Source organism: Heterodontus francisci, chromosome 8 (assembly GCF_036365525.1).
Source record: "Heterodontus francisci isolate sHetFra1 chromosome 8, sHetFra1.hap1, whole genome shotgun sequence".
In the NCBI taxonomy this organism is placed as follows: Eukaryota; Metazoa; Chordata; class Chondrichthyes; order Heterodontiformes; family Heterodontidae; genus Heterodontus; species Heterodontus francisci.
The window spans coordinates 6740047-6759204 of NC_090378.1; the positions used below are offsets into that span (position 1 = coordinate 6740047).

General features: G+C 45.2%; 1 protein-coding gene across 1 annotated transcript in view; it reads left to right on the forward strand.

Annotated features, from left to right (window-relative positions):
- The window catches only part of LOC137373159 (collagen alpha-1(XXIV) chain), a 351399-nt gene that overhangs the window by 67442 nt on the left and 264799 nt on the right, over positions 1-19158 (forward strand). The window contains exons 8-9 of the mRNA XM_068038018.1: positions 10205-10249; positions 16739-16792. Coding sequence (XP_067894119.1) covers positions 10205-10249; positions 16739-16792 — 99 coding nt within the window. The remainder of the gene's footprint in view (positions 1-10204; positions 10250-16738; positions 16793-19158) is intronic.

The window sequence follows — 19158 nt, forward strand, 5'->3', positions numbered from 1 at the left end:
GTGCTGCACTGTCCTGTCAGAGGGGCGGTAATGAGGAAGCGCTGCACTGTCACAGGGTCAGAACTGAGGGACTGCTGCACTGTTGGAGGTGCTGTCTTTCTGATGAGATGTTCAACCGAGGCTATATCTGCCCACTCAGGTGAACGTTAAAGATCCTGTGATACTATTTTGAAGACGAGCAGTGGAGTTCTCCCCAGTGGCCAATATTTATCCCTCCGTCAAAATCACAAAAAACAGGTTATCTGATCATTATCCCATTGCTGTTTGTGGGAGCTTGCTGTGCACAAATTCCTACATTACAACAGTGACTATACTTCAGAAAAGTTCCTCATTGGTATAAAGTGCTTTGGGATGACTTGGGTTCATGAAAGGCGCTGTATAAATGAAAGTCTCTCTTTTTCTTTTCTGAAACTGCAGTTCTAGCTGATTTATTTTTGTGATCTTAATCTCAAAGGGGTAATTTTTAAACTAAACTCATTGTGCGAGAATTTCATGGGATTGGGTGGAACAGTGCTTTTACAACTCACACACAATACTGCTGTCCATTGACCTCAGTCGGGAATAAGATGGGACGAGATGCGAAACTCATTTCCTGAAGGGCAGGATAGCATTCTTTTGGATCTAACATTCCAGTAGGAGTCTTGTATCTTTAAAATAAACTTGAAAACTTGCCATATATTCTCATTTGAGTTTCATGATTATCTTGGGTTACTTCTTGTTACAATGCCCCATGAAAACAGGAAACTGGATTAAAGCATTCCTTACAATCAACAACTTTTCAAGCAATTCAATCATTTGTCAGATGTGGGAACCTGAGGGTGATTTCAGTTTAGTAATCTAAAAGCTGAATCTTCAGTTAATTTAGCAGAATCTACTTTGGCTGTATTTACAACAATATCAACTTGCATTTTTATAGCGCATTTAATGTAGTAAAATGGCCCAAAATGCTTCGCAATATTTGGCAAAAGTTTGACATCGAACCACAACAGGAGATATTAAGACAGGGGTTGGTTACAGAGGTAGGTTTTAAGGAGTGTCTTAAAGGAGGAGAGAGAAGTAGAGAGACAGGGAGGTTTAGGGACGGAATTCCAGAACTTAGGGCCCAGGCAGCTGAAGGCATGGCCACCAATGGTGGAGCAATTAAAGTTGGGGATGTGCAAGAGGCCAGAATTAGATAAGCGCAGATATCTTGGAGTGTTCTGGGGCTCGAGGAGATTACAGAGATATGGAGGGACGAGTTGGTGCAAGTTAGGATATGGTAGCAGAGTTTTGGATGAGCTCAAGTTTATAAAGGGTGGATGATGGGAGTTCAGCTGGGAGAGCATTGGAATAATTGAGTCGAGAGGTAACAAAGGCATGGATGAGGGTTTCAGCAGCAGAGGGGCCGAGGTAGGAGCAGAGAGGAGCGGTTAGGGATAGGTTAAAAATTGCCTATATTTATTGCACTCCGGATTCTGCCCTCGCTCAGATCAGCACTTTTAAAAAATTATTTAATGGGATGTGAGCATCACTGGCAAGAAAAGCATTTATTGCCCATCCCCAATTGCCCTTGGGAACAGAATCCTTCTTGTTCTGCATTGCTCACTACCCCTTTAGGTAATGCATGTATCTGTAAAATCATAGCTGAAGCGATTCCTGTGTATTTGATGAACATTGATGACTTCCTTCTCATTATTCCATCCACCCAAATTGATTAATCTTTTTACCAGCATTTCATTCTTCCACTGTCTTAACAATTTATAATAAATCCAAAGATTGGTGAGAATTTCGAGAAGGCATTGGAGAGGGTGCTGAAAAGATTTATGAGAATTGCTGCTGGGATGAGGGACTGTAATTATGTGGATAGATTGGAGAAGCTGGGGTTGGTTTCCTTAAAGAAGAAAAGGTTGAGAGGAGATTTGATAGAGGTCTTCAAAATCATGAGTAGTCTGGACAGAGCAGATAGAGAGAAACTGTTGCCATTGGCGGAAGGGTTGAGAACCAGAGAACACCAATTTAAGGTGGTTGCTGAAAGAACCAAAGGTGACAAGAGCAAAATCTTTCTCATGCAGCTTGTGGGTAGAATGTGGAATGCACTGCCTGAGAGTGTGGTGGAGGCAGGTTCAGTGAGTGTTTAGGATCTGGAATGCACTGCCTGAGAGTGTGGTGGAGGCAGGTTCAGTGAGTGTTTAGGATCTGGAATGCACTGCCTGAGAGTGTGGTGGAGGCAGGTTCAGTGAGTGTTTAGGATCTGGAATGCACTGTCTGAGAGTGAGGTGGAGGCAGGTTCAGTGTGTGTTTAGGATCTGGAATGCACTGTCTGAGAGTGTGGTGGAGGCAGGTTCAGTGAGTGTTTAGGATCTGGAATGCACTGTCTGAGAGTGTGGTGGAGGCAGGTTCAGTGAGTGTTTAGGATCTGGAATGCACTGTCTGAGAGTGAGGTGGAGGCAGGTTCAGTGAGTGTTTAGGATCTGGAATGCACTGTCTGAGAGTGTGGTGGAGGCAGGTTCAGTGAGTGTTTAGGATCTGGAATGTACTGTCTGAGAGTGTGGTGGAGGCAGGTTCAGTGAGTGTTTAGGATCTGGAATGCACTGCCTGAGAGTGTGGTGGAGGCAGGTTCAGTGAGTGTTTAGGATCTGGAATGCACTGTCTGAGAGTGTGGTGGAGGCAGGTTCAGTGAGTGTTTAGGATCTGGAATGCACTGTCTGAGAGTGAGGTGGAGGCAGGTTCAGTGAGTGTTTAGGATCTGGAATGCACTGTCTGAGAGTGTGGTGGAGGCAGGTTCAGTGAGTGTTTAGGATCTGGAATGCACTGTCTGAGAGTGTGGTGGAGGCAGGTTCAGTGAGTGTTTAGGATCTGGAATGCACTGCCTGAGAGTGTGGTGGAGGCAGGTTCAGTGAGTGTTTAGGATCTGGAATTCACTGCCTGAGAATGCGGTGGAGGCAGGTTCAGTGAGTGTTTAGGATCTGGAATTCACTGCCTGAGAGTGTGGTGGAGGCAGGTTCAGTGAGTGTTTAGGATCTGGAATTCACTGTCTGAGAGTGTGGTGGAGGCAGGTTCAGTGAGTGTTTAGGATCTGGAATGCACAGCCTGAGAGTGTGGTGGAGGCAGGTTCAGTGAGTGTTTAGGATCTGGAATGCACTGTCTGAGAGTGTGGTGGAGGCAGGTTCAGTGAGTGTTTAGGATCTGGAATGCACTGTCTGAGAGTGTGGTGGAGGCAGGTTCAGTGAGTGTTTAGGATCTGGAATGCACTGTCTGAGAGTGTGGTGGAGGCAGGTTCAGTGAGTGTTTAGGATCTGGAATGCACTGTCTGAGAGTGTGGTGGAGGCAGGTTCAGTGAGTGTTTAGGATCTGGAATGCACTGTCTGAGAATGCGGTGGAGGCAGGTTCAGTGAGTGTTTAGGATCTGGAATGCACTGTCTGAGAGTGTGGTGGAGGCAGGTTCAGTGAGTGTTTAGGATCTGGAATTCACTGCCTGAGAATGCGGTGGAGGCAGGTTCAGTGAGTGTTTAGGATCTGGAATGCACTGTCTGAGAGTGTGGTGGAGGCAGGTTCAGTGAGTGTTTAGGATCTGGAATTCACTGCCTGAGAATGCGGTGGAGGCAGGTTCAGTGAGTGTTTAGGATCTGGAATTCACTGCCTGAGAGTGTGGTGGAGGCAGGTTCAGTGAGTGTTTAGGATCTGGAATTCACTGTCTGAGAGTGTGGTGGAGGCAGGTTCAGTGAGTGTTTAGGATCTGGAATTCACTGTCTGAGAGTGTGGTGGAGGCAGGTTCAGTGAGTGTTTAGGATCTGGAATTCACTGCCTGAGAATGCGGTGGAGGCAGGTTCAGTGAGTGTTTAGGATCTGGAATGCACTGTCTGAGAGTGTGGTGGAGGCAGGTTCAGTGAGTGTTTAGGATCTGGAATTCACTGCCTGAGAGTGTGGTGGAGGCAGGTTCAGTGAGTGTTTAGGATCTGGAATGCACTGCCTGAGAGTGTGGTGGAGGCAGGTTCAGTGAGTGTTTAGGATCTGGAATGCACTGTCTGAGAGTGTGGTGGAGGCAGGTGCAATCATGGCTTTCAAAAGGAAATTGGATAAGCACCTGAAGAGAAAAGTTTGCAGGGCTACAGGGGAAAAGGCGGTGATGTGGGACTAGCAGTATTGTTCTTGCAGAAAGCCAGCACAAACATGATGGGCTGAATGGCCTCCTTCCTTGCTGTAACCATTCTTTGATTCCAATGCATTTGAGGGGAAGCTGGATAAACACATGAGGGAGAAAGGAATCGGAGGATATGCTGATCGAGTGAGATGAAGCGGAGTGGGAGGAGGCTCGTGTGGATCATAAACACCAGCACACACTAGTTGGGCTGAGTGGCCTGTTCATGTGCAGTGCGCAGAATGTAATTCTGTATAATTCAGAACTCTTTCCAACATTATAATTACTCCAGATTAAAACTTGCATTTGGATAAATATAAAGGAATCTCGTTATCTTAGAGACCTGGAAATCACCAGCAGAATCATAATGTAATCAGGCAGAGTCAACTTGTTTTTATGAAAGAGAATTCATGTTTGCCAAATTTATTAGAGTTCTTTGAGGATGTAACAAGCAGGTGGATAAAGGGGAACCAGTAGATGTAGTGTATTTGGATTTCCAAAAGGCAAAGTGCCACATAAAAGGTTACTACACAAGATAAGAGGTCATGGTGTTGGGGGTAATATATCGGCATGGACAGAGGATTGGCTAATTAACAGGAAACAGAGAGTCGGGATAAATAGGGCATTTTTAGGTTGGCAAACTGTAACGAGTGGAGTGCCACAGGGATCAGTGCTGGGGACTCAACTATTTATGATCTAAATTAATAACTTGGATGAAGGGACCGAGTGTATTGTAGACAAATTTGCAGACAATATAACGATAGGTAGGAAAGCAAGTTGTGAGGAGGACACAAAGCGTTTGCAAAGAGATATAATAGATAGGTTAAGTGAGTGGGCAAAAGTTTGGAAGATGGAGTATTTTCTTTCTTTCTTTCTTTTGGGCCTCCTTATCTCGAGAGACAATGGATACGCGCCTGGAGGTGGTCAGTGGTTTGTGAAGCAGCGCCTGGAGTGGCTATAAAGGCCAATTCTGGAGTGACAGGCTCTTCCACAGGTGCTGCAGAGAAATTTGTTTGTTGGGGCTGTTGCACAGTTGGCTCTCCCCTTGCGCCTCTGTCTTTTTTCCTGCCAACTACTAAGTCTCTTCGACTCGCCACAATTTAGCCCTGTCTTTATGGCTGCCCGCCAGCTCTGGCGAATGCTGGCAACTGACTCCCACGACTTGTGATCAATGTCACACGATTTCATGTCGCGTTTGCAGACGTCTTTATAACGGAGACATGGACGGCCGGTGGGTCTGATACCAGTGGCGAGCTCGCTGTACAATGTGTCTTTGGGGATCCTGCCATCTTCCATGCGGCTCACATGGCCAAGCCATCTCAAGCGCCGCTGACTCAGTAGTGTGTATAAGCTGGGGATGTTGGCCGCTTCAAGGACTTCTGTGTTGGAGATATAGTCCTGCCACCTGATGCCAAGTATTCTCCGAAGGCAGCGAAGATGGAATGAATTGAGACGTCGCTCTTGGCTGGCATACGTTGTCCAGGCCTCGCTGCCGTAGAGCATGGTACTGAGGACACAGGCCTGATACACTCGGACTTTTGTGTTCCGTGTCAGTGCGCCATTTTCCCACACTCTCTTGGCCAGTCTGAACATAGCAGTGGAAGCCTTACCCATGCGCTTGTTGATTTCTGCATCTAGAGACAGGTTACTGGTGATAGTTGAGCCTAGGTAGGTGAACTCTTGAACCACTTCCAGAGCGTGGTCGCCAATATTGATGGATGGAGCATTTCTGACATCCTGCCCCATGATGTTCGTTTTCTTGAGGCTGATGGTTAGGCCAAATTCATTGCAGGCAGACGCAAACCTGTCGATGAGACTCTGCAGGCATTCTTCAGTGTGAGATGTTAAAGCAGCATCGTCAGCAAAGAGGAGTTCTCTGATGAGGACTTTCCGTACTTTGGACTTCGCTCTTAGACGGGCAAGGTTGAACAACCTGCCCCCTGATCTTGTGTGGAGGAAAATTCCTTCTTCAGAGGATTTGAACGCATGTGAAAGCAGCAGGGAGAAGAAAATCCCAAAAAGTGTGGGTGCGAGAACACAGCCCTGTTTCACACCACTCAGGATAGGAAAGGGCTCTGATGAGGAGCCACCATGTTGAATTGTGCCTTTCATATTGTCATGGAATGAGGTGATGATACTTAGTAGCTTTGGTGGACATCCGATCTTTTCTAGTAGTCTGAAGAGACCACGTCTGCTGACGAGGTCAAAGGCTTTGGTGAGATCAATGAAAGCAATGTAGAGGGGCATCTGTTGTTCACGGCATTTCTCCTGTATCTGACGAAGGGAGAACAGCATGTCAATAGTCGATCTCTCTGCACGAAAGCCACACTGTGCCTCAGGGTAGACGCGCTCGGCCAGCTTCTGGAGCCTGTTCAGAGCGACTCGAGCAAAGACTTTCCCCACTATGCTGAGCAGGGAGATTCCACGGTAGTTGTTGCAGTCACCGCGGTCACCTTTGTTTTTATAGAGGGTGATGATGTTGGCATCGCGCATGTCCTGGGGTACTGCTCCCTCGTCCCAGCACAGGCATAGCAGTTCATGTAGTGCTGAGAGTATAGCAGGCTTGGCACTCTTGATTATTTCAGGGGTAATGCTGTCCTTCCCAGGGGCTTTTCCGCTGGCTAGGGAATCAATGGCATCACTGAGTTCCGATTTGGTTGGCTGTATGTCCAGCTCATCCATGACTGGTAGAGGCTGGGCTGCATTGAGGGCAGTCTCAGTGACAGCATTCTCCCTGGAGTACAGTTCTAGGTAGTGCTCAACCCAGCGGTCCATCTGTTTGCGTTGGTCAGTGATTATGTCCCCCGATTTAGATTTGAGGGGGGTGATCTTCTTGATGGTTGGCCCAAGAGCTCTCTTCATGCCATCATACATTCCTCTGATGTTTCCGGTGTCTGAGGCCAGCTGAATATGGCTGCATAGGTGTTGCCAGTAGTCGTTTGCGCAACGCCTAGCTGTTCTTTGTGCAGTACTTCTGGCTGCTTTAATAATGTGGGAAAATGTGAGGTTGTCCACTTTGGCAGGAAGAATAGGGAAGCAGAATATTATTAAACAGCGAGAGACTGCAGAATGATTAGATTAGAGATACAGCACTGAAACAGGCCCTTCGGCCCACTGAGTCTGTGCCGAACATCAACCACCCATTTTATACTAATCCTACACTAATCCCATATTCCCAACAAACATCCCCACCTGTCCCTATATTTCCCTACCACCTACCTATACTAGTGACAATTTACAATGGTCAATTTACCTATCAACCTGCAAGTCTTTAGGCTTGTGGGAGGAAACCGGAGCACCCGGAGAAAACCCACGCAGACACAGGGAGAACTTACAAACTCCACACAGGCAGTACCCGGAATCGAACCCGGGTCCCTGGAGCTGTGAGGCTGCGGTGCTAACCACTGCGCCACTGTGCCGCCCCTGTGCTGCAGTACAAAGGGATCTGGGTGTCCCCGTCCATGAATCACTAAAGGTTAGCATGCAGGTGCAGCAAGTAACTAGGAAAGTAAATGGAATGTTGTCATTAATTGCAAGGGAGAATGGCATGTAAAAGTAGGGATGTCTTGCTGTAACTATACAGGGCATTGGTGAAACCACACCTAGAGTACTCTGTACAGTTTTGACCTCCTTACGTAAGGGGGGATATACTTGCATTGGAAGTAGTTCAGAGAAGGTTCACTTGGCTGATTCCTGGGATAAAAGGGTTGTTTTTTAAGGAAAGGTTGAGCCTATACTTATTGGAGATTAGAAGAATGAGAGGTGATCTTATTAAAACATATAAGATTCTGAAGGGGCTTGACAGGGTAGATGCTGAGAGGATGTTGTCCCTCGTAGGGGAATCTAGAACTAGGGGGCACAGTTTCAAAATAAGGGGTCTCCCTTTTAAGACAGAGATGAGGAGGAATTTCTTCTCTCAGAGGGTTGTTAATTTTTGGAATTCTCTTCCCCAGAGATTAGTGGAGGCTGGGTCATTGAATATATTCAAGGCTGAGTTCGACAGATTTTTGATCTACAAGGGAGTCAAGGGTTATGGAGGACAGGCAGGAAAGTGGAGTTAAGGCTACAGTCAGATCACCCATAATCATATTGAATGGCAGAGCAGGCTCGAGGGGCTGAATGGCCTACTCCTGCTCCTATTTCTTGTGAAAGCTCAGCAATCAAGAGCAGCAGTGAAATTGCCAATATGAAGTATATTATTAAATGACACAAAGAGCAAATTAACTTCCCATAAGAACATAAGAAATAGGAGCAGGAGAAAGCCATTCAGCCCCTCAAGCCTGCCCCACCATTCAATAAGATCATGGCTGATCTGTCCCAGGCATCAACTCCTCTTTCAGGCCTGCTCTGCCTAACACTCGACTCCCCGAGATTTCAAAAATCTATTTACCTCCTCCTTAAATACATCTAGTGACCGAGCCTCCACAACTCTCTGAGACAGAGAATTCCAGAGATTCACCATGGTACTTCATCACTCTCGAGAAGAAAGTTGAAAGTGATATCGCCATAACTTTACTGGCAGTGTTGGCTTTTGTTATAGTATTGATCAGATAATTATATTTGGCTGACTTAACTTTCATTAGTCTGTGACTGCTAACACAGGGAGTGGGAATGCATAAGTTGATTGGACTGTCTCCAGCTTTTGAAAGAATAATTCTCATACCTTCATTGGCCTTTATTCCTCTTTCTTTATATACTCTCTTTCCAGGTTATTTTTGGCATTCTATGCAATTACACAAGTAATTAAAGGAGCATTGGTTAGATTGCTGGGGAACGGGTATATTGGAAGAGTCCTGCACTGATTTCTCTGATGATATTTCCACTTGTGGGTTAGTCCAAAACTAGGTGTTATGAATATAAGAAAGTCACTAATAAATCCAATGGGGAATGCAGGAGAAATTTCTTTACCCAGAGAGTGGTGAGAATGTGGAACTCGCTACCACAGGGAGTGGTTGAGGTGTATAGTATCGATACATTTAAGGGGAAGCTGGATAAACACATGAGGGAGAAAGGAAGAGAAGGATATGCTGATAGGGGGAGATGAAGAGGGGTGGGAGGAGGCTCGTGTGGAGCAGAAATATCAACACGGAGCAGTTGGATCAAATGGCTTGTTTCTGTGCTGTACATTCTATGTAATTATTTTAGTTATTTGCAATAAAGTGACACATGTTGAAGTGTGATTTCTAAAATGTGACCAACATACACTGGAGCACAATAGCAAGGAAGTTATCCTAAACTTTTTTAAGCCACTGGCTAAGCTCCAACTGGAGTATTGTAACAAATTGTGGGCACCACACTTTGGGAAGGATGTCAAGGCCTTGGAGAAGGTGCAGAGGCGATTTACGAGAGGGTTCGAGGGATGAGGGACTTCAATTACGTGGAGAGACTGGAGAAGCTGGGATTGCTCTTAGATCAAAGAAGGTTAAGGGTAAATTTAATAAAGGTGTTCCAAATTATGACAGGTTTTGATAGAGTAAATAAGGAGAAACTGGAGAATCTGTAACTAGAAGACACAGATAACTGGTAGAAGAACTAGAGGGAGAGATGAGGAGAACCGTTTTTAGGCAGTGAGTTGTTGTGATCTGGAATGTGCTGCCTGAAAGGGCGGTGGAAGCAGATTCAATAATAACTTTCAAAAGGGAATTGGATAAATACTTGGAGGGGAAAGTTTTGCAGGGCTATAGGGAAAGAGCAGGGCAGTGGAACTAATTGGATAGCTCCTTTAAAGAGCTGGCATGGGTATGATGGGTCGAATGGCCTTCTTCTGTATGGGATTCGATAGTTCTATGATTATTTGACAATTTGCTTAATGGTAGAAAATCGAAAATTTGCTCCGTCTGTTTCTGTAGACGATTCTCCTTCAAATGAATGTGACTTTTGTTAAAGAAAACTTTTCTCCAAGAAATATTTTGGTTTCGCTCTGGTGACTACTGATTATGCGAATAAATTAACTTTGCATCTTCAAAGACTATCTGCCACTAATTACGTTCTGTAATGCATTTAAGGTGTCGGTCGACACAGTGTGTTGAGTTTCAATCTATTTGGCCACCAAAGAAACTTCAGTTCTTCTGATTCTTTCTGTTTCAGGGTCCCAAAGGATATCAAGGTGCACGCGGACCACCAGGGGAACGAGTATGTGCTGCCCTTCTCTTCCTCCTAACATGTACATTTTGTAAAGTGTTGTTTGTCACAGTGTTGGATGTTCCTGTCCCCCCCATCGCACCAAGTCCTGTTCATCCATCACCCCGTGCTCGATGACCTACATTGGCTCCCAGTCAAGCTCTGCTTTAATTTTAAAATTCTCATCCTTGTTTTCAAATCCCCCCATGGACTTGCCCCTCCCTACCTCTGTAATCTCCTCCAGCCTCACAACACTCCAGGATCTCTGCCCTCCTCCAATTCTGGCCTGCAGGGATTTCCATTGCTGCACCATTGGTGGCAGTGCCTTCAACTGCCTGGTCCCTAAGCTCTGGAATTCCCTTCCTAAACTTCTCCATCTCTCTACCTCTCCTTTATGACGTTCTTTAAAAAACCTACCTGTTTGACCAAGGTTTCGTTCTCTTGCCCTAATATCTCCTTATGTGGTTTGGTGTCAAATTATTGTCTGGCAATATTCCTGTGAAGTGCCTTGGAACATTTTTACTCTGTTAAAGGCGCTATATAAATGCAAATTGTTGCTGTTAATGGATCGGATGCCCTTCATGGAACTGCCTGGTTTTTATTTCTAGTGACAGGGCGGCCAAATTTGCAACACCTGTTGTACACCCAGGCAGGAATTGCAAAATCTATCCCTCCATGAGGGTAAATATTACAATGCCGGAGAATCCATTGCTATGCCCTCCTAATAGGTGGAGCTAACATCCATGCATCATACATCTCCGGCAATTCAAATGGCAGCCAACACATGGAGGTGGGGTCCCAATTGACAACATGAAAGTCACAGCCCAAGAACATCATCCGCAATGCGATTTTAACTTAAAATATTCGTGAAGTCATCTTGATCAATATAGAGGCAATGGAGACAGTGTAAAGAAGATCGACAAGGATGACACCAGAACAGAGAGGTTATACCTATCAGGAAAGACTGAAGAGGCTGGGGCTCTTTTCTCTAGAAAAGAGAAAGGGGTGAACTGTTAAAGGGCTTTAAAATTCTGAAAGGGTTTGATAGGGTAGAGATAGCGAGGATGTTTCCACTTTCAGGGCAGTCGAATATGAGGAGACATAAATATAAGATAGTCACGAACAAATAGGGCGGCACAGTGGCTCAGTGGTTAGCACCGCAGCCTCACAGCTCCAGCGACCCGGATTCAATTCTGGGTGCTGCCTGTGTGGAGTTTGCAAGTTCTCCCTGTGTCTGCGTGGGTTTCCTCCGGGTGCTCTGGTTTCCTCCCACCACCAAAAGACTTGCAGGTTGATAGGTAAATTGGCCATTATAAATTGCCCCTATTATAGGTAGGGGAATATAGGGACAGGTGGGGATGTGGTAGGAATATGGGATTAGTGTAGGATTAGTATAAATGGGTGGTTGATGGTCGGCACAGACTCGGTGGGCCAAAGGGCCTGTTTCAGTGCTGTATCTCTAAATAAAATAAATAAATCCAATTGGGAATTTAGGAGCAACCCCTTTCCCCAGAGAGTGGTGAGAATGTGGAACTCACTACCACAGGGAGTGGTTGAGGTGAATAGTATCGATACATTTAGGGGAAGCTGGAGAAACACATGAGGGAGAAAGGAATAGATGGATATGTTGATAGGGAGAGATGAAGAGGGGGTGGGAGGAGGCTCATGTGGAGCATAAACACCACCATGGACCAGTTGGGCCGAATGGCCTGTTCCTGTGCTGTGCTATTTAACTCTACATAATCTTGCAATATTTGGGATTATCATGCCAAGACTTTATTTAATCACAAAAATAAGAAATCCAAGTAGCGGGCATATTTGAAATGTTGGGCTGACTTTTACGCCGCCCCAACGGGTTGGATAATGGCGTGGGAGCGGCGTAAAATTGATCAGGAGGCTCCGGGAGGCCTACCCGCCCCACTCCTGCCTCCGATGAACTTTATGGCGGTTGGGCAGGGGTGGGGGGGGAGGAACCGGCCCTCCCGCCCGAGGCCAATCAAGGTCCTTAAGTGGCCACTTAACGGCCCTCGCCCGCCTCCACGGGTATTTTACCCATGGCAAGCGGGCGTGCCGGGGGCGTGAAAGGCCGCCCAGCGAGAGCTTCCGGCCTTTCCGCGCCCCATGGGGGGAGTGGGGGGGCCATGGCAGTCGGGCACAGGGTGCCCGATTGAGGACTGCTCCTGCCTCCCAACCCACCCTCGGGACCCAAGACACCCCCTCCCCCCAAACGACTACCCTAGCCTCCCCAGGGTACGACTGATCCCCCTGGTGAGGCATACCCAACTTACCCACCCTCTAGGGTCCATTGCATCGGCCGGGCTGCAGTCCCAGCAGTGGCCACCGCTCCTGTTGGCGCTGCTGGGAATAAGAGCTCCCAGCCCACTGATTGGCAGTCCCGCCTCAGGACAGTTAAAGCCCGGGGATCCGTAAAGTACGGGACAGATTCCCGGGCCAGGCGGAAGCGGGTTCGTCACCGACGCAAAAGTCGGTGGCGAATTCCCGTCTGCCTCGGGTAAAATCCAGCCCATTGTGTCACTCAGTTATTTTGGTTGAATGAAGGCAACAAGTTATTTTCAGACCCCTGATTATTGGCATAACAAGTTAATAAAGTAATGCCTCACTTTGTAACTGAACAAACATATCTAATCACCTGTGCACAATGTTTAATCACAATACTGCTAGATCTTTTAGTTACATGGGTGGAATACCTAAAGGGATGAGGGGGCAACGTACCATTTGTCGTTCACTTACAGGGCTGAGTCCCAAACTCTGATATTTATCTGCGTCTCACGAGTAGCAGACTAGTTGATTGAGTTTAAGCCAGTGCCAAAGAGCAGCCAGCCAACCAGCAGGAATTTGAGGATTCAGCCAAGACAGTGAATCTGCTCTTTTTCCGAGTGTTAACTGTACTTTAAGCCTCAGGGCTCATAATGCAATAACATTACGAGGCTGCCTCCAAAGCATTTATTAAGTTGCATTGAGTCTGCAGATCAGAGTTAGCATTTATACTCCTATTGTAACAAATCTTTCTCCTCAGTTGGAATCCATCCAAGGACTGAAATCTCAATAAAATGCAGATGTTCGCATGATACGACTCTACCTAAACTTCTAAACGACTTGTTACAGTCAGGTGAGGAGGGGTCGAAGGGCTTCGCTTTTTTCCCTCTCCTTGCTTGACCACAACAGGTTTAATTTTTTTAAAGTGGATGTACTGGCCAATTCAGTAGTAGTTTGATTACTTACTTGTTATGATTATAACATGAACCAATCGGACAGGTTTTCTTGAGTTTAACAAAGAAAGAGATTAACTTGATTGTACTTAAACATAACTAATTAAAATAATAAACTACACACCAACTTTCACTCACACGCATGCACTAGAGGTTTACACACACACACACACACAGGTTACAGAGTAGGAAAGGGTAGATTGGTCAAGTTAGAGTCCATAGAAAAAAAAAGTATACAGTCTGTGGTGATTCGGCTGGAATCGGTGGTCCTGAGGTTTTTAGTTTGAAGAGATAGACGACGGATTCGGTGGGTCTCTTGGAGACAGTGATGCAGATGATTTCGTCCAATGGGGTTTCTGATTGTAGCCGGAGTATGCAGAGGTGGTCAGTCAACAGGCAGGATTTGAAACTTGCAAGCTGGAATGGAGAGAGAGAGAGAGAGAGATGCCAAAGACTTGCAGGTTGATAGGTAAATTGGCCATTATAAATTGCCCCTAGTATAGGTAGGTTGTAGGGAAATATAGGGACAGGTGGGGATGTGGTAGGCATATGGAATTAGTGTAGGATTAGTATAAATGGGTGGTTGATGTTCGGCACAGACTCGGTGGGCCGAAGGGCCTGTTTCAGTGCTGTATCTCTAAATAAAAAAAATAAAATAAAGAGAGACTCCCACTTGTCAGAGTCCAGATGCTTCTCTTTGCTGCTACAGAGAAACGCAAGCTTAAAATCACAAATGGGGAGGGGTTTTTCACATGACAATCACTCAGTGATTCAAGCATAGTAGTTAGCATTATTTCTTCTTGCTAAAAGAAAAAGAACAAGCAGTTCACTTCAACTTCCTGGGTCTTGGTTCTTGTTGGGATGAGCAGACATTTAGTCTCCCTCCTCACAGGCCTTGCAATGTAGGATACTGTGTTGCAAATTAGGTGGCCATCTTAAGCTGCTAGCAAAGTCATCTTTTATCTGTTCCTTTTAAAATTTCTATTAAAAAATATAAATTCAAATCTCCAGTCAGTGGACTAAAAAAATAATCATTCAACAAAGCACCTTGATGTGACATACTTTGTCAGTTTTTATGTGCTTTTCATATTGAATGATTGTACTTTAATTTGAACTGATGCTGTGTGTTAATGGGTTGTTTCCGTCAGTAATATCCGTGAAAACCAGGCAGAAACAGTTGAACCGGCACAAAAGATCGGGGAATTTTAAGCATAAGTGAATTACACCCAAAACCACTGACACTTGTGTTTACCTTGATCTTTTCCGCTGGTGCAGGATTCAGTTCAAATCAGATCGGACCCACAAATCTAGCCACAGGTTGAAATTCCGAGATTCCGCTGATTGTACTGGTTCGGATGGCTCTTCAAATTGCGTTAATTTTGTGAGGCGTATCGGCACTCGTTGACACCATTTAAAAGATTTTCATATCCAAATGTGTTTCATTTACTAAGAAACTGAGTGGCGTACACCAATTAAATGGTTCACCATAGTGTTTTAAAATCGCTTTCGGTGACTTTAAATCAGGTCACTCACAGGTTGAGGATTGGACACCTTGATTAAAAGAGCTTATTTTTGGTTATAATCACATTTTCAGCCAATTTATGGTCATATAGTGATAAAAGCAAAATACTGCAGATGCTGGAAATCTGAAATAAAAACAGCAAGTACTGGAAATACTCAGCAGGTCTGGCAGCATCTGTGGAGAGAGAAACAGAGTTAACATTTCAGGTCAGTGACCCTTCTTCAGAACTGGCAAAGGTTAGAAAAGAATTAGGTTTTAAGCAAGTGAAAGGGATGGTGAGGGATAGAGAATGAAAGGGAAGGTGTTTGATCGGGCAGAGCACAGGAGAGATTAAATAACAAAGCTGTCCTGGGACAAAGGGAAAGAAAGTGTTAATGTTAGTGGTGAAAGACAAAGCATTAGTCCAGAGAAAGTGTTAATAGTGGAATAATGAGCAGCCTTGTCTACATGAAAAACATAAAAAATAAAAAATATAAAAATATGAAAAAAGGCCAGTCATGCTCTGAAGTTATTGAACTCAGTGTTCAGTCCGCAAGGCTGTAGAGTGCCTAATCGAAAGATCAGGTGCTGCTCCTTGAGCTTGTGTTGATGTTCACTGGAACAGTAGAGCAGGCCAAAGCCAGAGATGTTGGCCTGAGAGCAGGGGAGGGTGTTGAAATGGCAAGCAACCAGAAGCTCGGGGTCATGCTTTCGGACTGAGCACAGGTGTTCCACAAAGCGGTCACCAATTTGCATTTGGTCTCCCCAACATAGAGGCGACCACATTGTGAGCAGTGAATAAAGTCTACTAAATTGAAGGAAGTACAAGTAAATTGCTGCTTCACCTGGAAGGAGTGTTTGGGGCCTTGGATGGTGAGGAGAGAGGAGGTAAAAGGGCAGGTATTACACCTCTTGCGATTGCATGGGAAGGTGCTGTGGGAAGGGGACGAGGTGTCGGGGGTGATGGAGGAGTGGACCAGGGTGTTGCAGAGGGAACAATCCCTTCGGAATGCTGACAGGGGAAGGGAAGGGAAGATGTGTTTGGTGGTGGCATATTGCTGGAGGTGGCGTAAATGGCAAAGGATAATCCTTTGGATGTGGAGGCTGATGCTCTCCTGCCCTCTGCCCTATCACACACCTTCCCCTTTGTTCTCTTCCCCACTCCCGTCCCCTTCACTTGCTTAAAACCTAATTATTTTCTAACCTTTGCCAGTTCTGATGAAAGGTCACTGACCTGAAACGTTAACTCTGTTTCTCTCTCCACAGATGCTGCCAGACCTGCTGAGCATTTCCAGCACTTTCTGTTTTTATTATGGTTGTATAGTTTACTGGGCTGATAACCCAGAGATGATGAGTTCAAATCCCATCATTCTGTTAATTAAATAAGTCTAGAATAAAAAAAATAGTGTCAGTAATGGTGACCATGAAACTACTTGATTGTTGTAAAAATCCATTTGGTTCACTATGCCCTTTAGAGAAGGAAATCTGCCGTCCTTACCTGGTCTGACCTACATGTGACTCCAGACCCACAGACTCCTAACTGCCCTCTGAAATGGTCTACCAAGTACTTAGTTGTATTCATAAAGGCAGCTCACCACCACCTTCTCAAGGGCAACTAGGGATGGGAAATAAATACTGGCCGAGCCAGTGACACCCACATCCTGCAATTAAATAAAAATAAAATTTCCCCATTGTGCCCAAAGCAGAAACTCGAGCCTGTTGCTTTTACTAGCAGTACAGATGTTAATTTCAGATGTTCTTCCTCTGCAGGGTCCTGCTGGGCTGGATGGAGAACCTGGTGTGAGTGGATACCCTGGCAGGCAGGTGCAGTAACTACACTTTGGATTTTTCAGGGGGTTCAACAACATTGCTTCCAATGTTGTTTTTTGTTCAGTTCCCGCAATCCGCCAGTCTTAACCTTTCTTTAAACCTTAGAATAAGATTGAGGCATTTGTGTACACCAAGTTTTATTCAATTACGCTCCTGTGAAGCACCTTGGGATGTTTTACTATGTGAAAGACACTATATAAATGTAAGTTGTTGTTATTGTAAGAACGCTTTTACCTTTCAACCTGTTAGTGTTTTTCTTTTCACCTTTGTTGTTTCACTTTCTTAATTTTACTCTTTTGAATTATTTGGTATTACGTAGAGTTTACAGCATAGAATCTGCTCCGTGCCAATGTTTATGATCCACACGAGCCTCTTCCTGCCCTCTTCATCTCCCCCTATCAGCATATCCTTCTATTCCTTTCTCCCTCGTGTGTTTATCCAACTTCCCCTAAATGTAGCGATACTATTCACCTCAACCACTCCCTGTGGTAGTGAGTTCCACATTCTCACCACTCTCTGGGTAAAGGGGTTTCTCCTGAATTCCTTATTGGATTTATTAGTGACTGTCTTATATTTATGTCTCCTCATATTGGACTGCCCTGAAAGTGGAAACATCTCTATATCTACCCTATCAAACCCTTTCATAATTTTAAAGACCTTTAACTGTTCACCCCTCAGCCTTCTCTTTTCTAGAGAAAAGAGACACAGCCTGTTCAATCTTTCCCGATAGTTATAACCTCTCAGTTCTTATATCATCCTTGTAAATCATTTCTTGCACCTTCTCCAGTGCCTCAATATCCTTCTTGTAATATTGAGACCAGAACTGTGCACGGTTCTCCCGGTGTGGTCTAACAAATGTTCTGTACAGGTTTAACGTAGCTTCTCTGCTTTTCAACTCTATCCCTTTAGAAATGAACCCCAGTGCTTTGTTTGCTTTTTTGATGACTTTATTAATCTGTGACACTACCTTTTGTGACGTAGGTGGTTGTCACCATCGCCAATTTACGGCAGGGAGTGCATTTCAAACGAGGAGTGCTATGAAATAACAACTGAGCCAAACCTTGGCCGAGAGAAGTTGTGGAATTGAAATCAATAAATTTGGTGTTCATGATTGTAGCCAAATTATGTACCTGAAGAATTTACATATTAAAATCAACTTAATGTACCACTACTTTTAGAAGCTCTTTATGAAAGCAAAATGCTGTTTAAGGGGGATTTGAGGAAGAACTTTTTTACCCAGAGGGTGGTGACGGTCTGGAATGCCCTGCCTGGGAGGGTGGTAGATGCAGGTTGCCTCACATCCTTTACAAAGTACCTGGATGAGCACTTGGCATGTCATAACATTCAAGGCTATGGGCCAAGTGCTGGCAAATGGGATTAGGTAGACAAAGAACAAAGAACTGTACAGCACAGGAACAGGCCATTCGGTCCTCCAAGCCTGCGCCGATCTTGATGCCTGCCGAAACTAACACCTTCTGCACTTCCGGGGCCCATATCCCTCTATTCCCTTCCTATTCATGTATTTGTCAAGATGCCTCTTAAACGTCGCTATCGTATCTGCTTCCACCACCTCCCCTGGCAGCAAGTTCCAGGCACTCACCACCCGCTGTGTAAAAAACTTGCCTCGCACATCCCCTCTAAACTTTACCCCTCGCACCTTAAACCTATGTCCCCTAGTAACTGACTCTTCCACCCTGGGAAAAAGCTTCTGACTATCCACTCTGACAATGCCACTCATAACTTTGTAAACCTCTATCATGTCGCCCCTCCACCTCCGTCATTCCAGTGAAAACAATCCGAGTTTATCCAACCTCTCCTCATAGCTAATGCCCTCCAGACCAGGCAACATCCTGGTAAACCTCTTCTGTACCCTCTCCAAAGCCTCCACATCCTTCTGGTAGTGTGGCGACCAGAATTGCACGCAATATTCTAAGTGTGGCCTAACTAAGGTTCTGTACAGCTGCAACATGACTTGCCAATTTTTGGTCAGGTGTCTTTAATGTATCGGTGCAGACTCGATAGGCCGAAGGGCCTCTTCTGCACTGTATTATTCTGTGATTCTGTGATTCAATGCACTCATTTATCTCCTAGAATGGTTATCTTTAGTCACTGATACTTTTGAAGTGATATAACACTCGTCTATTTGATGTTAGCAATTATATGACATCTGGGCATTCCTTTTCTTTCAATCTTTTTTGTACTTCTCTGTATACCACTCCCTATCTCTGTCACCTCTGCCTTGCTACCTCCAATGTGACATAAGAACATAAGAAATAGGAGCAGGAGTAGGCCGTTCAGCCCCTTGCGCCTGCTTTACCATTCAATAAGACCATGACTGATCTTCTAGATCAACTCAACTT